This window comes from Rhinoraja longicauda, chromosome 13, assembly GCF_053455715.1.
Source record: "Rhinoraja longicauda isolate Sanriku21f chromosome 13, sRhiLon1.1, whole genome shotgun sequence".
NCBI lineage: Eukaryota > Metazoa > Chordata > Chondrichthyes > Rajiformes > Arhynchobatidae > Rhinoraja > Rhinoraja longicauda.
The window spans coordinates 26,632,206-26,657,570 of NC_135965.1; the positions used below are offsets into that span (position 1 = coordinate 26,632,206).

The 25,365-nt window shown below is 44.9% G+C and overlaps 1 protein-coding gene across 1 annotated transcript in view; it reads right to left on the reverse strand.

The window, feature by feature from the left end:
• Positions 1-25,365, reverse strand: part of LOC144599573 (bcl-2-related ovarian killer protein-like) — a 44,408-nt gene that overhangs the window by 7,576 nt on the left and 11,467 nt on the right. Inside the window, exons 3-4 of the mRNA XM_078410614.1 lie at positions 17,490-17,618; positions 2,031-2,194 (exon numbers count right to left, since the gene is read on the reverse strand). Of these exons, the coding sequence (XP_078266740.1) occupies positions 2,031-2,194; positions 17,490-17,618 (293 nt within the window). The remainder of the gene's footprint in view (positions 1-2,030; positions 2,195-17,489; positions 17,619-25,365) is intronic.

The following is a 25,365-nucleotide window of genomic DNA, read 5'->3' on the forward strand; positions in this document are numbered from 1 at the left end:
CACCGCTGGGGATGTGCACACATTCTCGGTGTCCGAGCACGACGTGAGGAGGGCTCTGACGTGTGTTAACATGAGGAAAGCTGTAGGCCCAGATGGCATAGCTGGGCGGGTACTAAAGTCTTGTGCTACTCAGCTTGCTCCAGTGCTCACCACAATATTCAACCTCTCCTTGGCCAAGTCCGTGGTCCCTGCATGCTTCAAAAGATCCATCATCGTAGCAGTGCCAAAGAATGCCTCTCCAGCTTGTTTGAATGACTACCGACCGGTGGCCCTCACCTCGGTTGTCATGAAATGCTTTGAGGCTAATCAAGAACCACATCTGTGCCCTCCTCCCTCGCAATATGGACCCGCTGCAGTTCCCATACCGTCCGAACAGATCCACGGATGATGCGGTCTCCCAGGTTCTGCACACTCTCTCATCTTGACAGCCAGAAGGGGGCTATGTGAGGATGCTGTTCATTGATTTTAGTTCAGCTTTCAACACAATAGTCCCCACCAGACTGGCTGGGAAGCTGCTGAAACTGAGGCTTAACACTCCCCTGTGTGCCTGGGTCCTGGACTTTCTCACCGCCAGGCCCCAGGTGGTCAAGATGGGGAGACATACATCTAGCCCCCTCACCCTGAACACAGGATCCCCCCCAGGGTTGCGTCCTTAGCCCCCTACTGTACTCCCTGTACACACATGACTGTGGCCAGGTTCAGCTCCAACTCCATCATCAAGTTTGCTGACGACACTGTGGTGGTGGGCCTGATCTCCGATAAAGATGAGAAGGCCTACCGGGAGGAGGTGGCTGATCTGGCACTCTGGTGTCAGGACAGCAGCCTCCTCTTGAATGTCACAAAAACTAAGGAGCTGATTGTAGACTTTAGAAGGGCTCAACAGCCACGGATGTACACGCCACTGGAGATAAATGGGATTACTGTGGATAGGGTGAGCAACTTTAAATACCTGGGAGTCCACATCACAGAGGACCTGACATGGACAACACACATTGCCGCACTGGTGAGTAAGGCAAGGCAGCGCCTTTACCACCTCAGTCAGTTGAGGAAATTCAGAGTCTCTCTGAGGATCCTTCCGTGCTTCTACTCTGGGGCTGTAGAAAGCATCTTGTCCGGCAACATCTCAATCTGGTTTGAGAACAGCTCTGCCCAGGACAGGAAGGCTCCGCGGAGAGTAGTGCATTCGGTTGAACGCACTATGGGAACTACACTCGCCCCCCTGCAGGACCTATACATCAGGAGGTGCAGATCCAGAGCCAGCAACATTATGGGGGACCCCTACCACCCCAGCAACGGACTGTTCCAGCTGCTACGGTCAGGCAAACACCTCCGCTGTCACGCTGTGAAAACAGAGAGGATGAGACGGAGTTTCTTCCCACAGGCCATCAGGACTGTTAACTCTTATATCACCAAGGACTAATTTACTGTATTAATTTATTTTTTGTGTCTTTTAAAAAAAATATCTATTGTTTGTAGTTTTAGCACAATCCGCAGGCATTGCCACTTTCATTTCACTGCACATCTTGTATGTGTAAGTGACAAATAAAGTAGACTTGAATGGACTTGGTTTCATTGAAATCGGTCTTATATTTTTTAAGTTATTCACATTTTAAAGTTTAAATCTATCTCCTAGGGAGGGAGGGTGGAGGGAGGGGATGGAGGGAGGGAGGGAGGGTGGTGGGAGGGAGGGAGGGTGGAGGGAGGAGGTGGAGGGAGGGAGGGAGGAGGATAAGGGGCGTTGCGGGCGATGGGGGGAGGGGAGGGGGGGAGGGGGGAGGAGAGGGTGCTGCACCACTGCAAGAGAGGTTTGGGCCCAACGGGTCCACTTGGTCTAGTATTCCATATTCTTTCATCGACAAAATGTAACTTTTGCAATTGTCATGGCAGCATTTGAATTCTGGATTGTCAGTGCTAGCCTTTGGTTTACTAGTCTGATGGCTTAACCAGAGCATCACGCTACGTACATTCCTCTGAATACTGGAGCAATGCAGTTACACATATTGAACCTTGCTGAACAGATGGTCTCTTACCCATCCACCCCTTCTCCTTAACCATGTCACCAGCGTTTTCCGGACGAACTCTCCCAAGCAATCGACGATTGTGTGCACCATGGCATGCTGTCCCTGCTTCACACAGTCGATGGCTAACCCACCAGCTACAGCATAGAGGGCCACCACCTTCCCCCAGGTTATACCTGCAGAGCAAAAGTACATGAACACCCAGCATAAGAACCACATCGATAAAAAGGTAATCCATGCATTTAAACATAATAATACAAGACCACTCACTAAAATAGAACTATAAAGCTATAAGAAGCTCAAAATACAGAACCATGAAGGACTGGGCAAGAGATTTTTTTTAAAGCATCACCTCTTTGACTACTTCATTTCTACTTTACAACTAGTACCATCCAACCACTACAACTGATAAAGGACATCAAAAGCAGGTCTGTATATGGGGTCACAGACCGTAACACAGTGCAAAGGAGGACCACAGTGGAAAAGCTGAAATATTAGAGAAGTTTATGAACAATTATGAAGAAGTATTAGAAACAGTGGCTATTTTTAATAAAATGTAAAGTCTGTGAGGATTCTCCTTGCATTTCCTTTCCCCGCCCCCTTTCCAATGAAACAAAAGGTTCCTTCGCTGCACTATTGGACAAACCAATGGCTTTGAAACTATTCTGGGCGCTGATCCTCTGCCGAGATTCTTTGTAAACCCTGATATGTTTCCAAGACACTCTGTAAATAAACTTTAATGTCTTACAAGAACATCAGCATTCTCCAAGTTAACATAAAATACAGACTTGTGGACATTTCCATCAAAATGTTGTGCATTCATAATCAATAAATTCTCATTAAACATTGACACATTCCAAAAAAATCTAGAAAAACCAGTGTATGATGGTTTTCTGGTAGTTTTTGAGCAAATGGTGGGTGGGGTGGTAGAGTTATCCACCAGTTGCGTCACCACCAATGTGCGCTATGCTACAATTACCAAGCCAGGTTACCAAGCCATGGGTTGCAGCATCAGGTGGGGCAGTCTTCTCTGTGCCACGTGCCACAGATGGATGGCCAGGTATGCAGTGAATTTTAACTAATGAATCCTCTCTACCTGCCATCAGACTGACCTCTTCCATTGTGTAGGAAGGAACTGCAGATCCTGGTTTAAATCAAAGATGGACACAAAATGCTGGAGTAACTCAGCGGGACAGGCAGCATCACTGGAGAGAAGGTATGGGTGACATTTCAGTTCGAGACCCTGCTTTAGACTGAAAGTTACGGGAAAGGGAATTGAGAGATGTAGACGATGATGTAGCAAGATATAGAACAAATGAATGAAAGATATGCAAAAAAGTAACAATGATAAAGGTAACAGGTCATTGTTAACTGTAGCTAGGCGAGAACATAAAGGTGGTGTGACTTAGGTGGGGGCGGGATGGAGAGAGAGGGAATGCAGGGGTACTTGAAGTTAGAGAAATCAATTTTCATATCAATAGACAATAGACAATAGGTGCAGGAGTAGGCCATTCGGCCCTTCGAGCCAGCACCGCATCCCTGGGTTGTAAGCTGCCCGAGCGAAATATGAGATGCTGTTCCTCCAATTTGTATTTAGTCTCACTCTCACAAGGCCAGAAAGGTCCGTGTGGGAATGGGAAGGGGAATTAAAGTGTTTAGCAACTGGGAGACCAGAAAGGTCCAGGCGCAAGTACGGTAAGGTACACAGTTAAAATCTTGCTTGCAGCAGCATAGACTCAGAGAACACACAAAAACATAAATCATACATAAATCACACCTAACTTCTGCAGTGAAAGTGAAAAGAAAAAGCTGTGCAAAAAAAAACACATTAGTGCAAAATATGCAATTAGTAAACCAGCCCATGGTAGTGCACGAAGGAGTCCATTGCTGAGGTAGGATTTTGGTTGTGCACGAAGATAAGACACAAAAGGTTGGAGTAACTCAGCGGGACAGGCAGCATCTCTGGAGAGAAGGAATGGATGACGTTTTAATAATAATAATAATAATACATTTAATTTATATAGCGCTTTTCTGGAAACTCAAAGACGCTTTACAGAGTAAATAAAACATAAAAATAAATAAATAAACAAAAGATTTATCCAGACGGAGAAACGGCGAACAAACAGCGTCAGCGTCCTCTCACGTCAGGGTCCGGCGTAAATGGTTGACAGTAAACAATAAACAGTAAATGGTTGACAGTAAACAATAAAGAACACAAGACACACAATTACAGTTTAACACAGACAACCATCACAGTGATTCCTCAGGCACACCCTCACTGTGATGGAAGGCAAAGAAAAAGAAGGGTCAAGACCCTTCAGAATGGCACAGGAATGCACTAAAACCACTGCCTCATAGTGTCGGAGACCTGGGTTCAATCCTTGGGTGCTGCTTATGTAGAGTTTTCATGTTCTCATTTGACCCTGTGGGTTTCCCCCAGGATTCCTCCCACTTCCCAAATACATGGTTTGGTAGTTTAATCGACCACTGTTAATTGCCCCCTGGTGTACGGGTGAGTGGTGGAAACTAGGGATGACTTATGGAGTGTGGAGTGAATAAAATGGGTTCGGACAGGATTAACATGTAGTTGATGTCTTGATAGTATGGGCTTGGTGGGTCAAAGTGGCTGTGACTGTCCAGTAGCTCATTCTGACACTATGACTAATTGCATTTGGGCATAATCATCTGAAACATGCCTTGAATTACCCACTCTGCCCCAACCTCCATCCCAGCTTTTGCTCCTGTTCGAGATGGACATTTCCACATGAACCCGGGGACCTCCTTGATGAAATCCTGGCGGTTGTTTTGGGGGGTCATCAGAGAGGAATGTATACAGGTATGCCTGTTAGAGGAAAGTGTGGAGTGCTAGATTACTGAAGAAAATGTTCAGCATTTATTATGAAAAGTTCCAGCACAGAAGGAGGCCATTCAGCCCAATACATCCATGAAGTCTCTCTATCACAGCAACTCATGTACTAGTACATTTTCTGCAGCATTGCAAATTGTTGTTTCTTTCTGAATGTCTTGGAGCATTGGCTTTAGATGTTGGTAGTCACATTTTTTAATTGAATTTCAGTCAATTGGATCCACAGGTCAAGGCCCGTTGTGTTGCGCAGTTGCTCCAGGGATCTTGTGTTGTACAATTGTTCCTGCCCACAAGACCCTCCTACAATCTATTAATTGATAGACCAGAGAATGCTGTTGGCAACTCTGACCTAGAGGCTTTCCCAGTGAATACTGATACACTGCCAGGAATCCCCTGCAAATACAGACACACCCTAGGAGTCTCCTACACATATTTACTTTCTGAAGGGAAGTCCTTACAATTCCCAACAGTCTCATTTAGTACAGGGACACTCCCAGTTACTAGCTAGCAGCCACAAAAGATTATAAATAAATGACCAATTAGAAAGGCAGAAAACATTTTATAAGTGCGTAGTGGCACAAGCAAACCACTGATCGCTACTAATCTCAGAGTTGTGTTGTGGCCCATCAATTACAATTCACTTCAAGCCGATTATAGTTCTTGTTTTACCTCGCACATCCTGCAGCAGCGTCTGTTAACCCGAATGCAACCTTCAGAGAGAGCCGGAGTACAGAGATTATGGAATTCCACTCCCTGGAGCAGAAAGATACTACAGAGTGTGAGACCACCGACCCCACTGGGACAGTGTGGGACCCCTGACTCCACTGGGACAGTGTGAGGACAGTCGGCTTCCACAGGGCAGGAGATACCATGGCCATCGCTGGGACCCGGGGCAATCGCCGGGGGAGCACTGACCTCTGGGTGGAGGACTGCCCAGTCTAATTTTATCCCTTGGCCTCTTAGTTACCACTTTTCTCACAGGAAATCTGAAATATTTCTTGAACGCTTGCAAATATTTACCTCTCGGTGACCTTTTAATCCAATTCACCCTGCATTCCTATGTAATCGGTGTTTTTAAATGGTGAGATCTAATCTGTAACTGATTTGGATCTCTCGTGAACTGTCTACAAAATTGTAGCTTATGCTTTTGCCTAGACTTGAACAAGTTGGGAGTGTGGGCAAAGAAGCGGCAGATGGAACAGCATAGCAAAGTGTGGAGTCATGCATTTTGGTAATACAATAGACAATAGGTGCAGGAGGAGGCCATTCAGCCTTTCGAGCCAGCACCGCCATTCAATGTGAACATGGCTGATCATTTACAATCAGTACCCCGTTCCTGCCTTCTCCCCATACCCCCTGACTCCGCTATCATTAAGAACTCTATCTAACTCTCTCTTGAAAGCATCCAGAGAATTGGCCTCCACTGCCTTCCGAGGCACAGAATTCCACAGATTTACAACTCTCTGACTGAAAAAGTACGAGTAAAGGCGTAGACTATTTTCTAAATGGGGGGAGAATTTAGAATTTGGAGGTGCAAAGGGAGTTGGGAATGCTGATGCAGGATTCCCCAAAAGTTCATTTGCATGTCGAATCGGTAGTAAGGTAAGCAAATGCAATACTAGCATTTATTTCAAGAAGACTGAAGACTAGAACATAAAAATGTAACGCTGAGGATTTATAAGGCACTGGTCAGACTGCATATGGAGTATTGTGAGCAGTTTTGGACCACATATCTGAGGAAGGATGTGCTGAGTGTTGGAGAGAATACAGAGGAAGTTTATGAGAATGATCCCAGGAATGATTGGGTTATCAAATGATGGTTGCATGATTGAATGGTGGAGTAGACTCGATGGGCCGAATGGCCTAATTCTGCTCTGATAACAGACAATAGACAATAGGTGCAGGAGGAGGCCATTCGGCCCTTTGAACCAGCACCGCCATTCAATGTGATCATGGCTGATCATTCTCAATTAGTACCCCGTTCCTGCCTTCTCCCCATACTTTGCTATCCTTAAGAGCTCTATCTAGCTCTCTCTTGAATGCATTCAGAGAATTGGCAAGCTGCCGACAACCGGCGACCCAGTCTTCGCGACCTAGGACGTCCACCTACGACAGGGACAACGACAACCGACGTCAACCTGACCTCCACCCTCGACAAGTTACGACCCTATCAGATCACAACTGTTACAGGTCACTTACTACAACTCCGAACTAGGCAGAGTACCATGGCAGAATGAAATGGTCTGAAGACCAGCAGCAAACAGCCCATTCCACAAGCAGAGGTCCACCACTCCAGGAAGAGAGCCCCCAAAAGACCACAACCCAAGCCCCTTTTCAGAGCCACCCACACCCTCCCAAAGGAGTTTCTTTTTCGATGCAGTGCATTGGTTGTGTTGGTTTTGTTTCAATGATTGAAAGAAATTATAATGCAGTGAGATGCTTGTGTTTGTGTTTGTTTTAAATGATAAGAGTTTGCCTTTCAATGCAGTGAAATGCTTGTGTCTGTGTTTGTTTCATTGATAGAAGTAAATGATAAGCGTTTGCCTTTCAATGCGTTGCAATGGTTGTGTTTGCTTTGTTTCATTGATGGAAAGAAATGATGAGTTTGCCTTTCAATGCAGTGAATTGTTTGTGTTTGTGTTTGCTTCATTGATCTAAAGAAATGAAAAGGGTTCCCTTTTAAATGCAGTGTCTGTGCCTGTGTCTGTGTTTATTTCATTGGTCAAAATAAATTAAACTAAAATATTTGAAAATATTAGAAATGCAATAACTTCAGACATCAATTTTTTGTCAAAATGTTCAAAATCAACTTTATTCAGACAAACTAAATTCCTATAAAAGGTGGATGCAAAAATCTGTGAAAAAATATAAACTTCAAACAATTACAAAAACTACCAAAAAAGAGATTTTTAACATTAAACAGATTCTTCTATGTAATAATTTTTAATGTGGCCGGTTTTACAACGCAACTTGTCTTCTCCTGATCCCGGTACCTGTCGCCGGTTAACGTAGGTTGTCGCCAATGAAATCCATCCGTCCTCAGTACCGGCGACAAGCTGCGACAGCGCCCACGACAAGCTACGATCATTGGCGTCAAGTCAGCTGTCGCCAAAAATTTCCGAACAGAGAGAAATTTCCGCGACGACCCGAGAACTGCTACGACTCATTGGAGACGACTCACGACCATGTCCGCCACACCCCGGCGACCATGCAGTGACAGCCTAGTCACCGGCAGTCGCCTTAAAAATCGGCAAACTGGGGCAGGCCCTTTACTAAACAAGTGCTTTGCATCTGTTTTCACCATGGAGAAGGAAACAGAGGACAGTTTGATCAGTGTGAAATGTCAAAGACTAGAGGGGATTGCTGAGGCCCTCTCACATTAAAGCTATACCATTTAGTCTTTGACACTCCCACTATAGGAAAAAGCTAGGAATGTTTACACTAACTTGGATGATTACAGATTAGAGTTAGACAAAATATCAATTCTGCCAATATTTTTCAAAATCATGAAAGATAACAAATTTAAACCAAAGAATCACTATTTCAGCAGATCCTTGTTTTGGTGAAGATACAATGCAGTTGCTTGTCTATGAAGAAACCCACACCAGGATGTGGTCTTTGCTGCAACACTTCTGATATACTGCACTTCATCAAGATTATTAACCCTCAATTCAATACATATTAGTCAATTTCATCTCAGTCAGATCTCACCTTGGTTTCACTCCAATCAATCTGCAAGATCTAGACTAGCATTTTCCTCCCCTCCAGTGCCACACAAATTCGCTGGAATTTAGAAGATTGAGAGGGGATCTTATAGAAACTTACAAAATTCTTAAGGGGTTGGACAGGCTAGATGCAGGAAGATTGTTCCCGATGTTGGGGAAGTCCAGAACAAGGGGTCACAGTTTAAGGATAAGTCAAGTCAAGTCAAATTTATTTGTCACATACAAAGGGGCAGGCCCTTTACTAAACAAGTGCTTTAGGGGGAAGTCTTTTAGGACCGAGATGAGAAAGTTTTTTTTCACACAGAGGGTGGTGAATCTGTGGAATTATCTGCCACAGAAGGTAGTTGAGGCCAGTTCATTGGCTATATTTAAGAGAGAGTTAGATGTGGCCCTTGTGGCTAAAGGGATCAGGGGGTATGGAGAGAAGGCAGGTACGGGATACTGAGTTGGATAATCAGCCATGATCATATTGAATGGCGGTGCAGGCTCGAAGGGCCGAATGGCCTACTCTTGCACCTATTTTCTATGTTTCTATGTTTCCCAGCTTGGTGCACAGGCCAGTCAGACTCTCAGTCTGTGTACCCACAAAAACTCAGAGTTGAAACATCCCTAAGATGTTTCATCATGTGCCAGCTGTTGAATCCTGACAAAAATTGAGCTATATAGACAAATGAGGTGTATAGGGCGGCAGAGTGGTGCAGCGGTATTGCTGCCTTATAGCACCAGGGACCTTGGTTCGACCCCGACTACGGGTGGTTGTCTGTGCAAAGTCTGTACTTTCTTCCTGTGACCGCATGAGTTTCCTCTGGGTGCTCCGGTTTCCTCCCACACTCTAAAGACGTAGTTTTGTAGGTTAATTGGCTTCTGTAAATTGTGATCGATGGTCGGCTTCCAACGAAGAATCTGTTTCCATGCTGTATCTCTAAACTAAAAAAATAGACCACCAGGAAATCTGGATCATGTCTGAGTATAAGAGTTGACAGGTTCTTTTACTTGATATCTGCGGACAAGCATTATCGGCAGAAGTCACTGAGTGCTGGTGTTAAAGTGAGGGGAACTTGATGTAAATGGGGCCAACCTAGCTGTCTCTGCACTGGTAATTGAATGGGAGAAGTAATCTGGTGGCTAAACTCTGATTAGCATCTTATACCAATAATCGGAGCCCGTGCAAATTCCACTATATACTTTAAATTCAGTTAAAAATCTGGAATTATTTTTTTTAAACAGCCATAATCACTGCAAAACTACTGGTAACGTTCACATTGTTCACTAATGTCCTTCCGATGAGTAAATTTACCGCCTTTGTTTGTGGTTGACTTTTAATGAGCTAGCAAGGATAGTTAAGGATGGGCAATAAATGTTGGCCTTTGCGAGCAAATCCCACATATCCAATAATGATCACATTGGAATGAAATGATCACAACCTGAGGATTAAGGCAGACCTCCCAACATTTGATTTTTACAAATTCATAATTTTGATGTCCAAAATTCAGAATTTTACATCAAAATTCATAATATGGCGCGTAATGCGCATACATTAATGTGTGGAAAATGACTTATTTCCAACAGTCTGTAGTTCTTGGACTACAAGTACAATGTCAAGCCTATCATGAGTATATTCTGCTATTTATAGAAAGATTATTGAACAGAGATACTTTATGCAACACGAAGAAAAAATTGTTTTGTTTTGTTTTTTCTATTTTGCTTTTTCCTTACACATTCCAATTCTCTTGGTATTGAATAAAAGATCAATGGTCATAAAATGTATGACTAAGTTATGAAGAAAGAGTTTCATTTAAAACTGTACATACCTAATTTCATTGAAGACATACTTGCTCTGCATGTAGGTTTTGGTTGAAGCCTACAATTAAAGAGTTGAACAACTGGCACCCTCATCATTCCCACTCATCTTCTGCTTCAGATCTTGATAGAGTGCACTTTCGCACTGTTGCAGTATTTCCAATGAGTAGCTTTGTTGGTAGCAGACAGTGTTTTGGGCTAGCATGAAATGCTTTTGAACAAGCAAGTGACTCAATGTTCTTGTAGACATGCTTGCTCTCATTTTGGTATTGGCTATCCAGACGTACGCGTACACGGTGTAAACAGTACTGACAGCAGATGGATCTGCATGCGTACTATATCGTCCGCAGCTGGTAATGCGCTATATATCCCCGATTGTCGTCGCCGACGGCCCCGCGGTGACGTACATATTGATATATGCGACTCGACTAAGCATACGGAAGGATTTCATAGCACGAGATTGTGACCGTGCTAACAAGGATCGCAATACAACGCATCGATATTGACCATCCGAAAACAGTCGGTAATTTCGATCACTCCTATACCATCTGGCATATATCGAGTGGCCGAATTGACAAATTGAAATTACCAACTGTTTTGCAGAAAAATGTGAGGGGCGAAAGGAAAGGAAATAAGAAAGCAGAAACTTTCCGCCAAATTCGGAAGGGTTGGGAGGTCTGCTAAGGCCCTCCTAACCAGCTGAAGTCATTGCCTAGAATCACAGAGCATGGTAACAGGCTCTTCAACTCACCGAGTCCACACTGATCATCCACGACCCATTTACACTAATCCCACTTTTTATTCTCCCCACATTCCCATCAACTTCCTCTATATTCCGCCATTTGCCCACAAACTAGAGGCAATTTACAGCAGCCAATTAACTTACTTGCATGCACATCTTTGGGGTGTGGGAGGAGACCGGAGTATCTGAGAGAATTCCAAAAGGTCGCAGGAGGACGTGCAAACCACACAGACAACACCGGATGTCAGGATTGAAACCAGATCTCTGGTACTGTGTGGCTTTGTGGCAGAGGTTCTAATGGCCTTCAGGTGAGTAAATCATAAATAGCGAGGGGTATATGATCCTATTCTGTAAGTGATCACCTTCTCACGGAAGCCAAGAGCTCTCTCAGGAGAATAACAACTCGTTCCCACTTCCTGTGATCCAAATCGTTGTTTTCCACTCCTCCAGACTTTGCAGAGTGAGCTGGCAGTCCACACATGCACCTTGGAGATCAGTATTGGTATTGGTTTATTGTTGTCAAGAATACTGATACACAGTGAAAAGCTTTCATTTGCATGCCATCCAGTTGAATCAAATCATGCGATACCCACGTAAAATCAAGCCATACACAAGTACAACAAATATATTTGCAATCGGAATAGAGATGTAAAAGAATGGAACTATTGTATGTCCACTCCTGGAATCAGCAAGCAGAGTTGCCATGCTTCACTTTTGCTGTGGAAGCATAGCTTTCAGCATGCAGGAGTTTGGCTTATCTGGAGGAGCCTCAGGTGTCCTGCAGAGAATGCAAGGGACAGCTGCTGCCAGGAGCAGAACAAAGTGTCAGTTGACAGGAGGTTCCAAAAGGGTGAATGCAACAGTAAATGGAAGGGGCTTTGAAGAGTCTCACAAATGGGATGACCCTGCTCCCTGGACAATTTCCTGGTTCAAATAACTGTCGGGTCCCGATAGAAACATAGCAAAATAGGTGCAGTAGGACATTTGACCCTTCGAGCCAACACCGCCATTCAATATGATCATGGCTGATCATCTAAAATCAGTGTCCCATCCTTGCTTTTTCCCCCATATCCCATGATTCCCTTAGCCCAAAGAGCTAAATCTAACTCTCTCTTGAAAGCATCCAGTGAATTTGCCTCCACTGCCTTCTGTGGCAGAGAATTCCAGATTCACAACTCTCTGGGTGAAGAAGTTTTCCTCATCTCAGTCCTAAATGACCTACCCCTTATTCTTAAACTGTGACCCCTGGTTCTGGACTCCCCCAACTTTAGGAACATTTTTCCTGCATCTAGCCTGTCCAATCCTTTAAGAATTTTAGATGTTTCTCTAAGATCCCCTCTCATCCTAAATTCCAGTGAATACAAGCACAGCCGACCCATTCTTTCATCATATGTCAGTTCCCGCCATCTCGGGAATTAACCTGGTGAATCAACGCTGCACTCCCTCAATAGTAATAATGTCCTTCCTCAAATTAGGAGACCAAAACTGCATACAATACTCCAGGTGTGGTCTCACCTGGGCCCTGAACAATTGCAGTAGGACCTCCTTATTCCTAAACTCAAATCCTCTCGCAATGAAGGCCAACATGCCATTAGCTTTCTTCACTGCCCGCTGTACTTACGTGCTTACTTTCAGTGACTGATGTACAAGCACACCCAGGTCTCGTTGCACCTCCTCTTTTCCTAATCTCACGATGACATCACCAGATCCCAAGCAGCACTTTTAACAAGAAAAATAAATGTTTCCCCTGGGGAATGGAGGACATGTCCAACCTGACTTCCTGGTTTGCATTCCTATGTCTCTTTTCTTTTGTCTACCTTCTCACTCATACATACCGCTCACCCCCTCCATGACGCACTGGTCAACCTGAGGAGCACCTTCAACAACAGACTGGTTCTACCAAGACGCAGCACAGAAGGCCTCAGGAGATCCTTTTTCCCTGTGGCCATCAAACTGTACAACTCCTCCCCCTTCTGTCGTGGGGTAGACTGACTCCCCTTCCCCCCCCCCCCCCCCTTCTCCCAATCTTTGCACATCCCCAATCCTGGACTTTCGTCACTTTAATTTCATGCATCTTGTTGTGTTTTATGACTGTTGGCAGACCAGACCAATTTCTGTCCTGGGATAAATAAAGTTATATTGTACCGTATCGTAACTGCTCCCATTCACTCCACACAGACAGTATCAAACGTCAGGATTGAACCCAGGATTCTGATACTGTGGCGCATTCAATGAGCAGGTAAGCTGATTTACACTTTAACACCATGGTCATCCCTGGTTTACCCGATCAGAGGCATCCCCCTCCCTACCCCAGTGCGGTTTAAGAAGCTTATTTTCTCCTCTTTCCAGTTCTGATGATGGGTATTGGACCTGAATATTATCTCTTCCCACAGATGCATCCTGACCTGCTAAATACAGACAGCACATTTTTGTTTTATTGTACATTTAAAGTGGAACATTGTAGAGACCGGTCATTCAGGGGGCATCACCTAGGAATATTAAAGGGCACTAGTGTTGTTAAAGTAATTCCATTACTCTCAAGCCTGAAATCATTCAGTACCACAGATACGAGGGAGAGGTTGATAAAGTTCCGCAAGGTAGGCAGTTTTGGAAGTATAGCAGTGGCCGCGTGAAGTGTTTTGGAACACATTGTGGGCAAGGCATGTAAGCATTTCTCTTTCCAGTGGGAACTCAGGAGAAGCTATACCTTGGTGTGTGTAAAAATGGGCAGCAAACATTAATTATCCAGGCGAATTCTGCTTTACATCATTCAAATAATCCTTTGCAAACTCTCCTGTGAAGTTGACTGAAACATTGCATGTGGAGGCATGCTCGAGTTGAATCCCAACTCTTTTGTACTAATTTATATAATTCAGAGAGTAGTAGATATTTTCATTGGTCTAATCCATACAAGGGGATTTGCAGTGCAATGTCTTGAGCCACAGCAAGAGCTTCCTGAGTATTGGTCTCCAAAATGAAAGTCACACTCGAGTAGCAAATTGGAGCAAAACTATTTTTATATTTCAGGTGCAGTTCTTGCTCTTACTTATTCTAGTTCTCTGCAAAACCAGAACTGAAACTACTAGTTTCCCTTTTCAGCACCTGTATACATACTTCTTTTCTGATATTCCTGTTGGGTTTCCGGTGCTCCTGCCCTGTGCTTCCAGGGTTCCCACTTTTTCTAATGTTCTCACTTCACGGTTCCTGTTGGGTTCCCCATGTTCATTTGGGGGTTTCCAGTATTCCCAATGTCCCAGCCGCAAGATTCTCCTGCTTTGCCCTTTTGTGGAAAATCCAAAACAGCCCAAATGTAGGTTTAGGTTTAATCTACCCGTGTGAGTGTTTTGAGCTATATAACATTAGGATGGCTGTTGAAGTTGAGGGGGGCAGCAAAATCAGGAATAAAATATCATATTGGCCAGTGTGGGCAAGTTGGGCCGAAGGGCCTTTTCCCACATTGTATCACTCTATGACTAATTGCACGCACACTTGTACACACATGCGCTGCACACACACTTGCACACATATGCGGACCGGTGCTAACACGCCCGCAGAAGCGCATAAATATATGCAGAATTATACATGCGTACATGCTCATGATTAGCCACACCGGCTCATGCAGGCTTATACACACACACCTGTGCACACAGGCACGCTTGCCAGCGCTTACACACCCACAGGCACGCATGCACGATTATTCACACAGACACTTGCGCACCCTTACCCATGCAGGCACGCATGTGTACTTGCACACGGACACACACAGACGCGCATGCATACTTGAACACAAATACTTGCACACAGACACATGCACTTTACGCACAGAAGCATGCACGCACGCATATATACGCACGCATGTAAATATATATATATATATATATATATATATATATATATATATATAAAAACATGCATACACGTACTGTATACTCCTGCATATCGGCGATCGTTTGTATACTCCTGCATATCGGCGACCTGATCTCCCGATTGCTCAACACTTGTACTCCCCTTCCATTACCATGCTGACCTTTCTGTCCAGGGCCTTCTCCACTGTCATGGTGATGCTCGGCGCAAATTGGAGGAACGGCACCTCTTATTTCGCTTGGGCAGCTTACACCCCAGCGTTATGAACATTGACTTCTCTAACTTCTAGTGGCCCTTGCTTTCCCTCTCACACCATCCCTTCCCCCATCCCAGTTCTCTGACCAGAACTGAGATGAGGAAAAACTTTTTCACCCAGAGAGTTGTGAATTTGTGGAATTCTCTGCCTCAGAAGGTAGTGGAGGTCGATTCACTGGATGCATTCAAAAGAGAGTTAGATAGAGCTCTTAGGGCTAGCAGAATCAAGGAATATGTGGAGACAGCAGGAACGGGGTACTGATTGTAGATGATCAGCCATGATCATATTGAATGGCGGTGCTGGCTCGAAGGGCCGAATAGCCTACTCCTGCACCTATTGTCTATGTATCTTTGTAAAAGCAGTGAGATTTCCAACAGTATATGTAGCATCGCCATTCCTAGCTACATATATTCCTGGGTATTTCGCCACATGACCTTTAGCTCCCAGCCTCCCACACCAAGCTCCATCACTGGTCACTGACCCCTCATTTCTCACAGTGGCCCACATTTCAAATGATTGAAAATATTACAACCTCTATTACCTAACTGAGTGATTCTCGAGTGTCAGTAACCAATAACCAAAGGAGTTCAATGAAACTTCATATCGTAGCAGAAAAAGACACAATCTCTTTAATGATTAGAATTTAGAATCTGTAATTTATCACAGAAACAGATCCTTCGACCCACCACGTCCAATGCCAACAATCAACTACCTAACCACACTAACCCTGGGCAACATGGTGGTGCAGCGGTAGATTTGCTGTTTTACAGCACCAGACACTCGGGTTCGATCCTGACTATGGGTGGTGTCTGTACGGAGTTTGTATGTTCTCCCAGTGATCTGCGTGGGTTTTCTCCGGGATCTCCGGTTTCCTCCCACACTCCAAAGACGTACAGGTTTGTTGGTTAATTGGCTTGGTATAATTGTAAATTATCCCTGGTGTATGTAGGATAGCGTTAGTGTGCGGGGATCGCTGGTCGGCGCATACTCGTTGGGCCAAAGGGCCTGTTTCCGCACTGTATCTTTAAACTAATCTACTTACTGGCACTTGGCCTATAGTGATTCAAGTGTTTCAAGCTGTGAGATTACCTGCCTCCAGCACACTTCAGGCAGCGAGTTCTAGGTTGCAAAAAAAATCCCTCCTGGGTTGCAGACAGCAGGGCTCTGGAGATTAATTGGCAACCACTGAAAGCACCAGGTTAAACCTGGAAGGTTGACAACTTTACATAGAAACATTTATTTCCCACTAATAGCCATCAACATAACTCAACAGCCCACTTGCAACGTGACCTTTTAACTCCCAACTGCCTTGTTTTGCTTGCTCAGTGAGTAAACTGGATTTTGTCAGTCTAGAATACACTGATAAAATCCAATTTCATTTCATACAGGTCAACACAACCAGTAGATATCATCTGTGAATCCTGCTTTCTCCCTAATATTAGAATGGAATCTGTCTTCTGTCCAAGGATGGAACTCTTTGCATCACCCAAACGTTCTATATCCCGTAAGGTTCTTGCAACATAATGACCTTTTGTGGGGCATACTCTCTCACTGTGCAATGAACTATTAAAGGTACACAGATTAGTGGAGTGTGAGTAATGTGAAAGAACACTTTCATTGATCAATGTTTCTATTGTACACATTCCTCTCCAGCCCTCAGGTGAAGTGTCAGACCTTCTCACGAACTACTACTCTTCTAGCAGGGAATTTGAGAAGGGAAAGAGGCAAATAACACATGGAACTCCTCAATAACTCACTCAAACTCTAATTCATCGTAGCCACACCCACTTTACAATCCTCTGTTGTCAGTATTGAGGAGCAGAGTGCTTGTTCACCCTGTTCTGTTAAATAGCTGCAGGGAAGGAATGGTAGAAAAGCAAATCTGTGCAAGTACCTAAAACAACAAATGGCCAAGTCTGCGCTAAAGGGCAGGATTAGGTGATGAATATTATTTTCAGAATTACAGGTATACGAGGTAGATGCAAGGAACTGCAGATGCAGGTTTACATTTTTAAAAAGGCACAAAGTGCTGGAGTAACGCAGCCGGTCAGGCAGCATCTCCGGACAACTGTAGCCTATCCATGTTTTCCAGAGAAGCTGCCTGACCCGCTGAGTTACTCCAGCGCTTTGTGTGTTTTTTTTTTTACAGGTATTAGGCAATGGGGAGCAGCAGCACTTTTCCATCAAGGTATAAATAAATAAGCATTTCTAGAATTACCTGCAGAGAAAAGTTCAGTAGCAACAGCCAGGAAGGCATCTGACACGATGTTTTCAGAAGTGACTGAGATGTTCAGTTGCTTGGCAATGTTCCTGTAGACATTTGGTCTGATGTACTCTAATTCATCACCTTGATGACAAAATAAAAATATAAATTAGATTCAAGGAGCAACCAGGCAGGTACCTGAATTATCAAGGCATAGAAGGTTACGGACCTAAAAGCAGACAAATAGAATCAGTGTAGACAGTTACAATGGATGGCATGAAAGTGGTGGGCCGAAATACCTGTTTGTGTGCTGTGTGACTTTACGACTCAATTGGATTGCCAGGTATATTGCTTTATTGCAGAGGAGCTGGTAATAGTCAGATCATTAATAACAATTTTATTCTGTGATAAAAGCATTTTGATACAAAAAAAGATTTGTACGTATAAATTTTGCAGATCAACAATACACGTCGACACTAAAATCTCTCACACACTTGGCTGTCCAAGAGTCATCTGTACGTGAAACAGTGAACTCAGATCTTCGAATCATAAGATGAAGCACAGAAACTGTTATTTGGCACTTCATACTCATGTCAGAGTTTTGAAACCATTTATATTTTAATGGGATACGATTATTCTTGACATCACTTATTTTTATACAGGTCAGTTAAGGGCCTGATGATTATAGGAAAATAGCTGTTCCAGAACCTGGTTGTTTGATTACAGGTCTTTGCCCCTCTTGCTCAATGGCAGCAGCATGGTCCAGATAGTGGGGATCCTTGACGCAGCATCTCATGTAGGTGCTTTCGATGGTGGGGTGGCCTATTGCCATGATGGGCCAGGGTGAGTCCACTACTGTCTGCAGCCTCTTGTTTTTGGATGCTTTGGAATTGCTGTACCAGGCCACGATACAACCATTTAGGATACTTTCTACAGTGCATATGTGAAAGTTTTTTTAAAGAGAATTCAGTGATGTGCCAAATCTCCTTAAACTTCTAAGAAAGTAGATGTGCTGGCACAATTTTACAAGCTATAGGAGTAGAATTAGGCCATTCGGTACAAAGAGTCTACTCTACCATTCAATCATGGCTGCTTCCTAATCCCATCTTTGCCTTCTGCCATCCAGCCAACCCACTATCCATGCTAGTATCTTCCTTTTGATACCATGGGCTCTCATCTTCCCTAGCAGCCTGACTAGGCACCTTATCGAAGGCCTTCTGAAAATCTAGGTAAGCAACATCTACAGCCTCCCCTCTGTCTGTCCTGCTATTAACTTTCTCAAAGAACATTAGCAGATTGGCCCTGAGTCATACAGCATGGATACAGGCCCTTCGGCCCAATTTGCCCATGCCGACCAAGATGTTCCATCTACAATAGTCCCACCTTCCTGCATTTGGCCCATATCCATCTAAACTTTACCTATCCATGTACCTGTCCAAATAGAGACTGACCATTGCTTTGAGAGGGTTTGAAGTACCAGTGGACACAGAGTTAAAGTGGTAAGAACTAGACATAGGGGTGTGAGAGATAAAGACCTTTCAGACTTTTTAGATGTTTTAGAGAGTGGCTATGATCTGGAACCCAATGTTGTATGGTGAGAAGAATTAATCTTTTTTTCAAAATTGAATTGAACAGTAATTTGAAAGAAATTAGGAGAGTTATAGTAAAAGAGGAACACAATGAAACTAAGAGGATTGCTCCAATAACAGCCAGTCAGTCGGTACACTATATGCCCAATGATCTCAAACTGTGTAATAATGATTCTGAGTCTCCCTCTGCTTCCAGATAAAACCTGGAAGACAATAAGCTCAAACGTTCATGGAGTATTCAATTGGCAATGAATTGCGCGTTGCCAAATTGTAGGCAACCACGACTGCCCCGACATGCAGCAGCAGCGGCAGCGGCAGCGTCTTCGCCCGCCCCGGATCGCGGGGCTTGGGTCGGCCCGCTGTGGACCTTTCACCGTCCGGCGCGGCCTGGAACGTGGCAACTTCAGCAGCCTGACCGCGGGAGAAGACGGCAGGGGAAGAGAAAAGACATTCTGTCCTTCCATCACAGTGAGGAGGTGACTGGAGGAGACTCACTGTGATGGATGTTTCTTTTTTTTGTGTTTTGTATTGGTTGGGGTTGTGTAATTTGCTTATTTTATTGCTCTTATTGTTGGACTGTGGGTGACGAAATCTCGTCCAAAAAACTTGTTTTTTTGGATGACAAATAAAGATATCCTGAATCCTGAATGGAGGAGTTCAATGATCAAGACTAATTGCACAGCAGCTGCTCAAATTCATAACCTCTGCCATCAAGAAGCACATGAACAACAGATGCATTGGAAAACCCCCTTTGCAGATTCCCCTCCGAATCACACACTGTCCTAACTTGGAAATATATCTTCAGTCCTTCATCCTTGCTGGCTTAACATCTTCGATATCCTCATCCGACATGAGAGCACCTACACAAGCACAACAGCAGCTCATCGCCATCTTGTCAAAGGTGATTGCGAATTGACTATAAATAATGCCTTTGCTGGATTCTAATTTCTAGACTAGATATTGAACCAAAGCCCAATCAGCCTGCCAAATTGAAATAAACATTACATGACTGCATCATGGGGACTATCTTCAGTATCCGGCTACATTTATCTTCAGTCACAGACATAAAAATTAGTCTGTGGGACCTTGTTATATATACATTGGCAGCCTCATTTCTGACATTGCAATAATAGCCACACACTTCAGAAGTACTTGAATTAACAACAAAATGCTTAGAGAGGAAATGGGGTTGTAAAGTTGCGACATTAATGCAAGTCTGTCCTCTATTGGGTGAATTATGAACAGAAGCATTGATAATACATTGGACTGATATCATAAATTGTACAAAAGTCAGGCAGGGAAGGGGAATAACAATCACCCATTTTCTGCTTTCTTTGATGGCTAATTTTAACCCTCCTTCCCCCTATGTTGAAATCTGTGACTTCAAATACTCCAAATAAACGCTAACTTTCTGAGATTCTGCATTTTTGGCAGACAAAGAACATGATTGGATGAGCTCCTCACTGCCTTAGGAACAGCTGCAATATTCTACGATAGGTTTTAATCATCAGAGTGACATATGCTGGGATGGGGGATGGGGAAGTGCTAGACTGCATCCAACATAGATGTGACCGTTTGGGGTGGCTCTTATATTAGTGAAATAATGCAAAATGAGTGATGGTGAATCAATAACATATTTCACATCTCATTGTAGTCAGCCATATAAAATAAAAGCAGACCATCAGTCTCCTTAGAGCATGCTACATTACTGCTCCAAGTAGTACGTTTGCAAATTGTTCACTGTTACTGGAGATTATGCATATAATTATACAATTGGAAATACAATGACTTAAATACTTGACCAAGTATTAGACCAGAGAAGGAGCATTCATTCCCCCCCCCCCCCTCCCTTCCAGTGGAGAGATCAATGATCCTTGTTCTACTTTCAGTCAGCACTACAAAAGAACAACACCCAGCATTGCCCACAACATCCAACAAAACCTATCTCTCGGCACTAGTTCGCCTGTTGTGCCTGTTGTTCGCCTGTTGTGCCACTGCAGCATTTGTTATGTGCTCCTGGGTTGGGATTCAAGCTGTAGGGAATGGGGTGGTGGAGAATGATTGAACAATGATTGAACAATGTACTCTCCCATCTCAGGTCTGGGGATCTGGTGCTATATCTTCGGGCTGACAATGTCCATCAATGTTGAGCCAGTGAGGGATTAGCAGGTACCTGTGCAACAAGGAAAGTATCCCCATCTTGCATGTCCCACACAACTGGTGGGTAGGGGACACATGGACACCCTGGAGATCCAATTGAGAAATTGCTCGGCATCCTGAATCAAGGAAGATTGTAATTGAAAGGTTTCCACAAAAGCCTGGGTGAAGGTCTGTACATAACAGCACACTGGATCTATGCTGAATGTTATGGAAAGCCCCTGAGTAAGCATGTTAAAAAAAAAAATTGGCAGACGGGCAGGCGAATTTGTAGGTCCAGGCAGAAAGCTAATGAAAAGTATGGCAAAAACAAATCTTGGTTGGATAGGGAAATTAGAAAAAACTCATTTTGTCTCATTGCCTGAAAGGTTTATGAGAGCAGATTCAATGTTAACATTCAAAAGGGAATTATGTACAAATTTGAACCGACAAAATTGGGTAAGTCTACATTGGCTCAGACAGACTGAACAGCTTTCTTCCTTGCTCAGTTTTCCATGGTTCCATTAACTATTCCTCTCTAAACAAACCTTCACATTGATCCGAATCATCCATCAGAAAGTGTAGGCATTCTCATCCGGTCCCTTGCTACTGCTGTTTCCCAACAGAATGTGCCCATGCCCCCAAGATCATAATTTCAGCAAGGTGAAAGGTTTAATCCACATCGCTTCACTCTGCAGGGTCACAAACTAGCAATCCACTTTCTAAACAAGATCTGTGAACTTGAATCAGGCACCCAGAAAAAAGCAGGTTGAAAACAAAAAAACTGCAGATTCTTAAAATCTGAAATAAGGACTCAGCAGGTCAGGCAACATTTGTGCAGAGAGATACCAGTAAGTTTCAAGGTTCAGGTTCCATTCGTAATCTTTCCATTGAGGCTACCTGACTACCTGAGGAAACCATGTGGTTTCCAGCATTTTTAATTTTTATGTTAACATACATTTATCAGTTAATGCATTCCAAATGATTTTGAAACTTATCTCATGTTTCTGGGTGTAAGCCTATACGTGGTAGTTCTCCATGGTTCTTCCTGGATTTGAATGCTTTAGACTGGTGCTGAACATAGAATATAGTTTGATACAGAATACATGATGCAGATTGTAAGATTTGAGAAGTTTTCCCTCATTCTGAAAGCAACACCAAACCAAAGAGCTGCAGTTTGGACATTTTAAACGGGAGACTGGGGCTGATAGCGGAGAAAGGCTGCGGTCAATTTACCAAGGGATGTCACAATCCGTGGGTCCTAAGATGGCCGCAGGACCTCGTGACCAGCCACAAAAGCAAAAACCTTACAGCCCAGTCTCTAGGTTTCTGCAAAGCCACGGCCAGAACAATGGATGGGTATTGGCCATGCAGAAACCTGCGAAACCAGGTCGAAGTCCAGACACTGGGGCGCTGACATCAGCATACTCACAATGCCCCAAGTCGACCTACACAGTTAATCTCGTTAAGGGGGCACAATAGCCCATAGAAAACTACCTGGTAGGTGATGGGAAACCAGTTAAACCCATCACCTCGCAACGAAATACCAATTAACACCGTCTGGCCATCCCCGGTACCCCCGGACATAAGCGCAGATCAGAGAGAAAACTCATACATATCTTTTAAACAAAGAGATCCCAAGATCTGGCGGGAGATAGGACGGGTCAGAATAGTATAACTGGCCACGACTTTTGGGTTTTAAACTCAAGTCAAACGGATGCAGGAGGAAGAAAAGACAGGCAAGAAGAAGCGAAGTGCAAGAGAGAGGAACCGGAACGCAACTCGAGAAGAAATACTGCAAGAAAACCTGCAAGGAACGCAAGAAACGGAAGGAAGAAACTCAGGGGACAAGCACGACCCTCACGGAAAGCAGCGGAGAAGCAGCACGAACAGCCAGTAACCCCAGTAATAGCCCCATGGTGAGCATTTACCCCGATCCTGCATATCCTGGACATAGTTTAGTGTAGAGGGGAGGGTGGTTTGAATAAACGTGGGTGTGTAAAGGAATATGTGTTGGTCAATTTTGCGATGTGTCGTACGTTCCCCATCTTACAGTCGTGTATATGTCTTGTAGAACTGTGCGTTTTAGAATTCAGAGTAAAAGGTATTCATGTATATGTCTTGTAGAACTGTGCGTTTTATGATTCATAGTCAAAAGTATTCATGTAATTCGGTATGTGTCTTATAGATATGTCTTATAGAACTGTATAAGTATTCATGGACAATAGTCCCAAGCGCTCAATAAAAGCCTTTTCCATTTAAACCCTGGCCTTCAAATCTGGTCTGGTTGAGTTTTTTTCTGCACTATCAACGCTCCTGCATCTAAGTCCAGTGTCTAGAACCGTAAGGGGTGAGTGGGTCGAACCACTCACGGGGAACCAGTGTGCGCGGCCTGGTCAAGGGATCAGAGCAAGGCACGGGGACCTTAGGTCGGGCGAAAGCTCGGCGCAGAAAACCCCTTACAGATAATGGCGACCACGAAGGGACATTGGCAGCAGGACGATAGTGTACCAGAAAAGGATTTTAAAACTAGGGATGTAATGGACGAGCGCATAGCGGACTATGTTTTTAGCAAGGTGAATATCACCAAACAATGGATGTGTGGTTTGTTAGAGGACAAGCGCCCACTGGATGCAGCGATCCGGTGGACGGCCAGTAAAGCCCACAAGAAATCTGTAGAAAAGGCGGTCTGGCTGACCTGCTATAAAAAGCAGGTCCAGCTTTTGGACCGCGTGGTTGTGGCACAGGCAGCCCAGATCAGGGACCTTCAGGAGGAGGTAGAGGAGAAGGCTGCGGGTGGGCACCAGTTGATTGAGGCTCTGGACTCTTTAAACAAGGAGCGCCGGGTCGTGACCAACCGCCACAAGGCCAGGGTAGAGCTGATGGAGTGCCAGATCACTGAGGCCATGCGCAGTGAGGGCAAGCTCAGGGAGCAGTGCGCTTCCCTGAGCCGCCAGCTGGAGACCCAGGAAGAGAACCTCAAGGGGGTTAGGGCAGCCTACAAAATGGTTTTGGAGGACAGGTCGGAAGGGGCCGACCACGGGGCCTGCCTGCAGGAGATAGAGGGTCTGCGGAGTGCTTTAAATAAAGTAAAAGGGTTGGTCTATCTAATGAACCCCCCAGCGAGGCAGTCGCTGGCGGTTGCGAAGGTCCCGGTTCCGGTCCCCAGAAAGACCGTGGTGGCTTCAGCCCACAGACTCCACAATTCCCCTAGCTACGAGGCATCCTGGAAAAGGGGTAGTGTAGGGGAGAGAGAGAGAGAGGAGCTCCTGGTCGAGGACTCGGCACCGGCGCCCATGTGCCCGGTCCTGGAAACTAGACGGGGACCCACGGCGCTGAATGGGGACGTCGGACCCATTCAGAGCGAGATCATGGTGCCCCACAGCTCCCAGCAGTTAAGAGCTATGATCGGGCATGTTGCAAAATTGTCCGAATCAGGTGACCCTTCATTGCATTTCAGGGAGATAGAGCAAACCACCGCAATCAACGGTTGCGACGAGGGAGAACGGGCAAAATTGTTGCTGTTCTCCCTGGACAGCTCGATCCTCCAATGCTTCTCAGATGAAAGTAAAAGAGGGACCAGGACCTACGATCTCCTACGGGACGAGGTCCTGGAAGTCTTGGGGATGGGCGATGAGGGTCCATTTGCCCGATTAGGGAAGACCCTCCAGATGGAGGGAGAACCCCCAAGGGTTTTTGCGGCGCGACTGTGGACAGTATACCAGAGCAGCTGCCCGCACTTCCCCGCGCGGGATGTCCTGGTCGGGAATGGGAGAGCCCAGTGGCTCCGATGTTTGGTATCAAGCCTGGTTTGATCCCACAAATAGTACGGAGGAGACGGTTTTGGACCGTCTCACGGTAGGGTACAGGAACACCCGGAGTACGTCTACCCGACTAGTAAAAGGGAAGGTGCACGTAGCGGAGGCTACTGCACCGGCCCAAAAGAGGTGGCGACAGGAGGGTCACCCTACCGCACAGTCCAAGTGTTTTAGGTGCGGTAAGGTGGGGCACTGGCGGAAGGATTGCAGGGCCCACACCAAGGAAGATAGGGTTGGCACCACCCTGCGCGCCGATGTCCCAGTTAAGCCCGAGATTATTGAGACAATGATCGAGGTGATGTGGTCCCTCATGGCCGCACTGGGGAAGGTGGCAGTCGCTACCGGCTC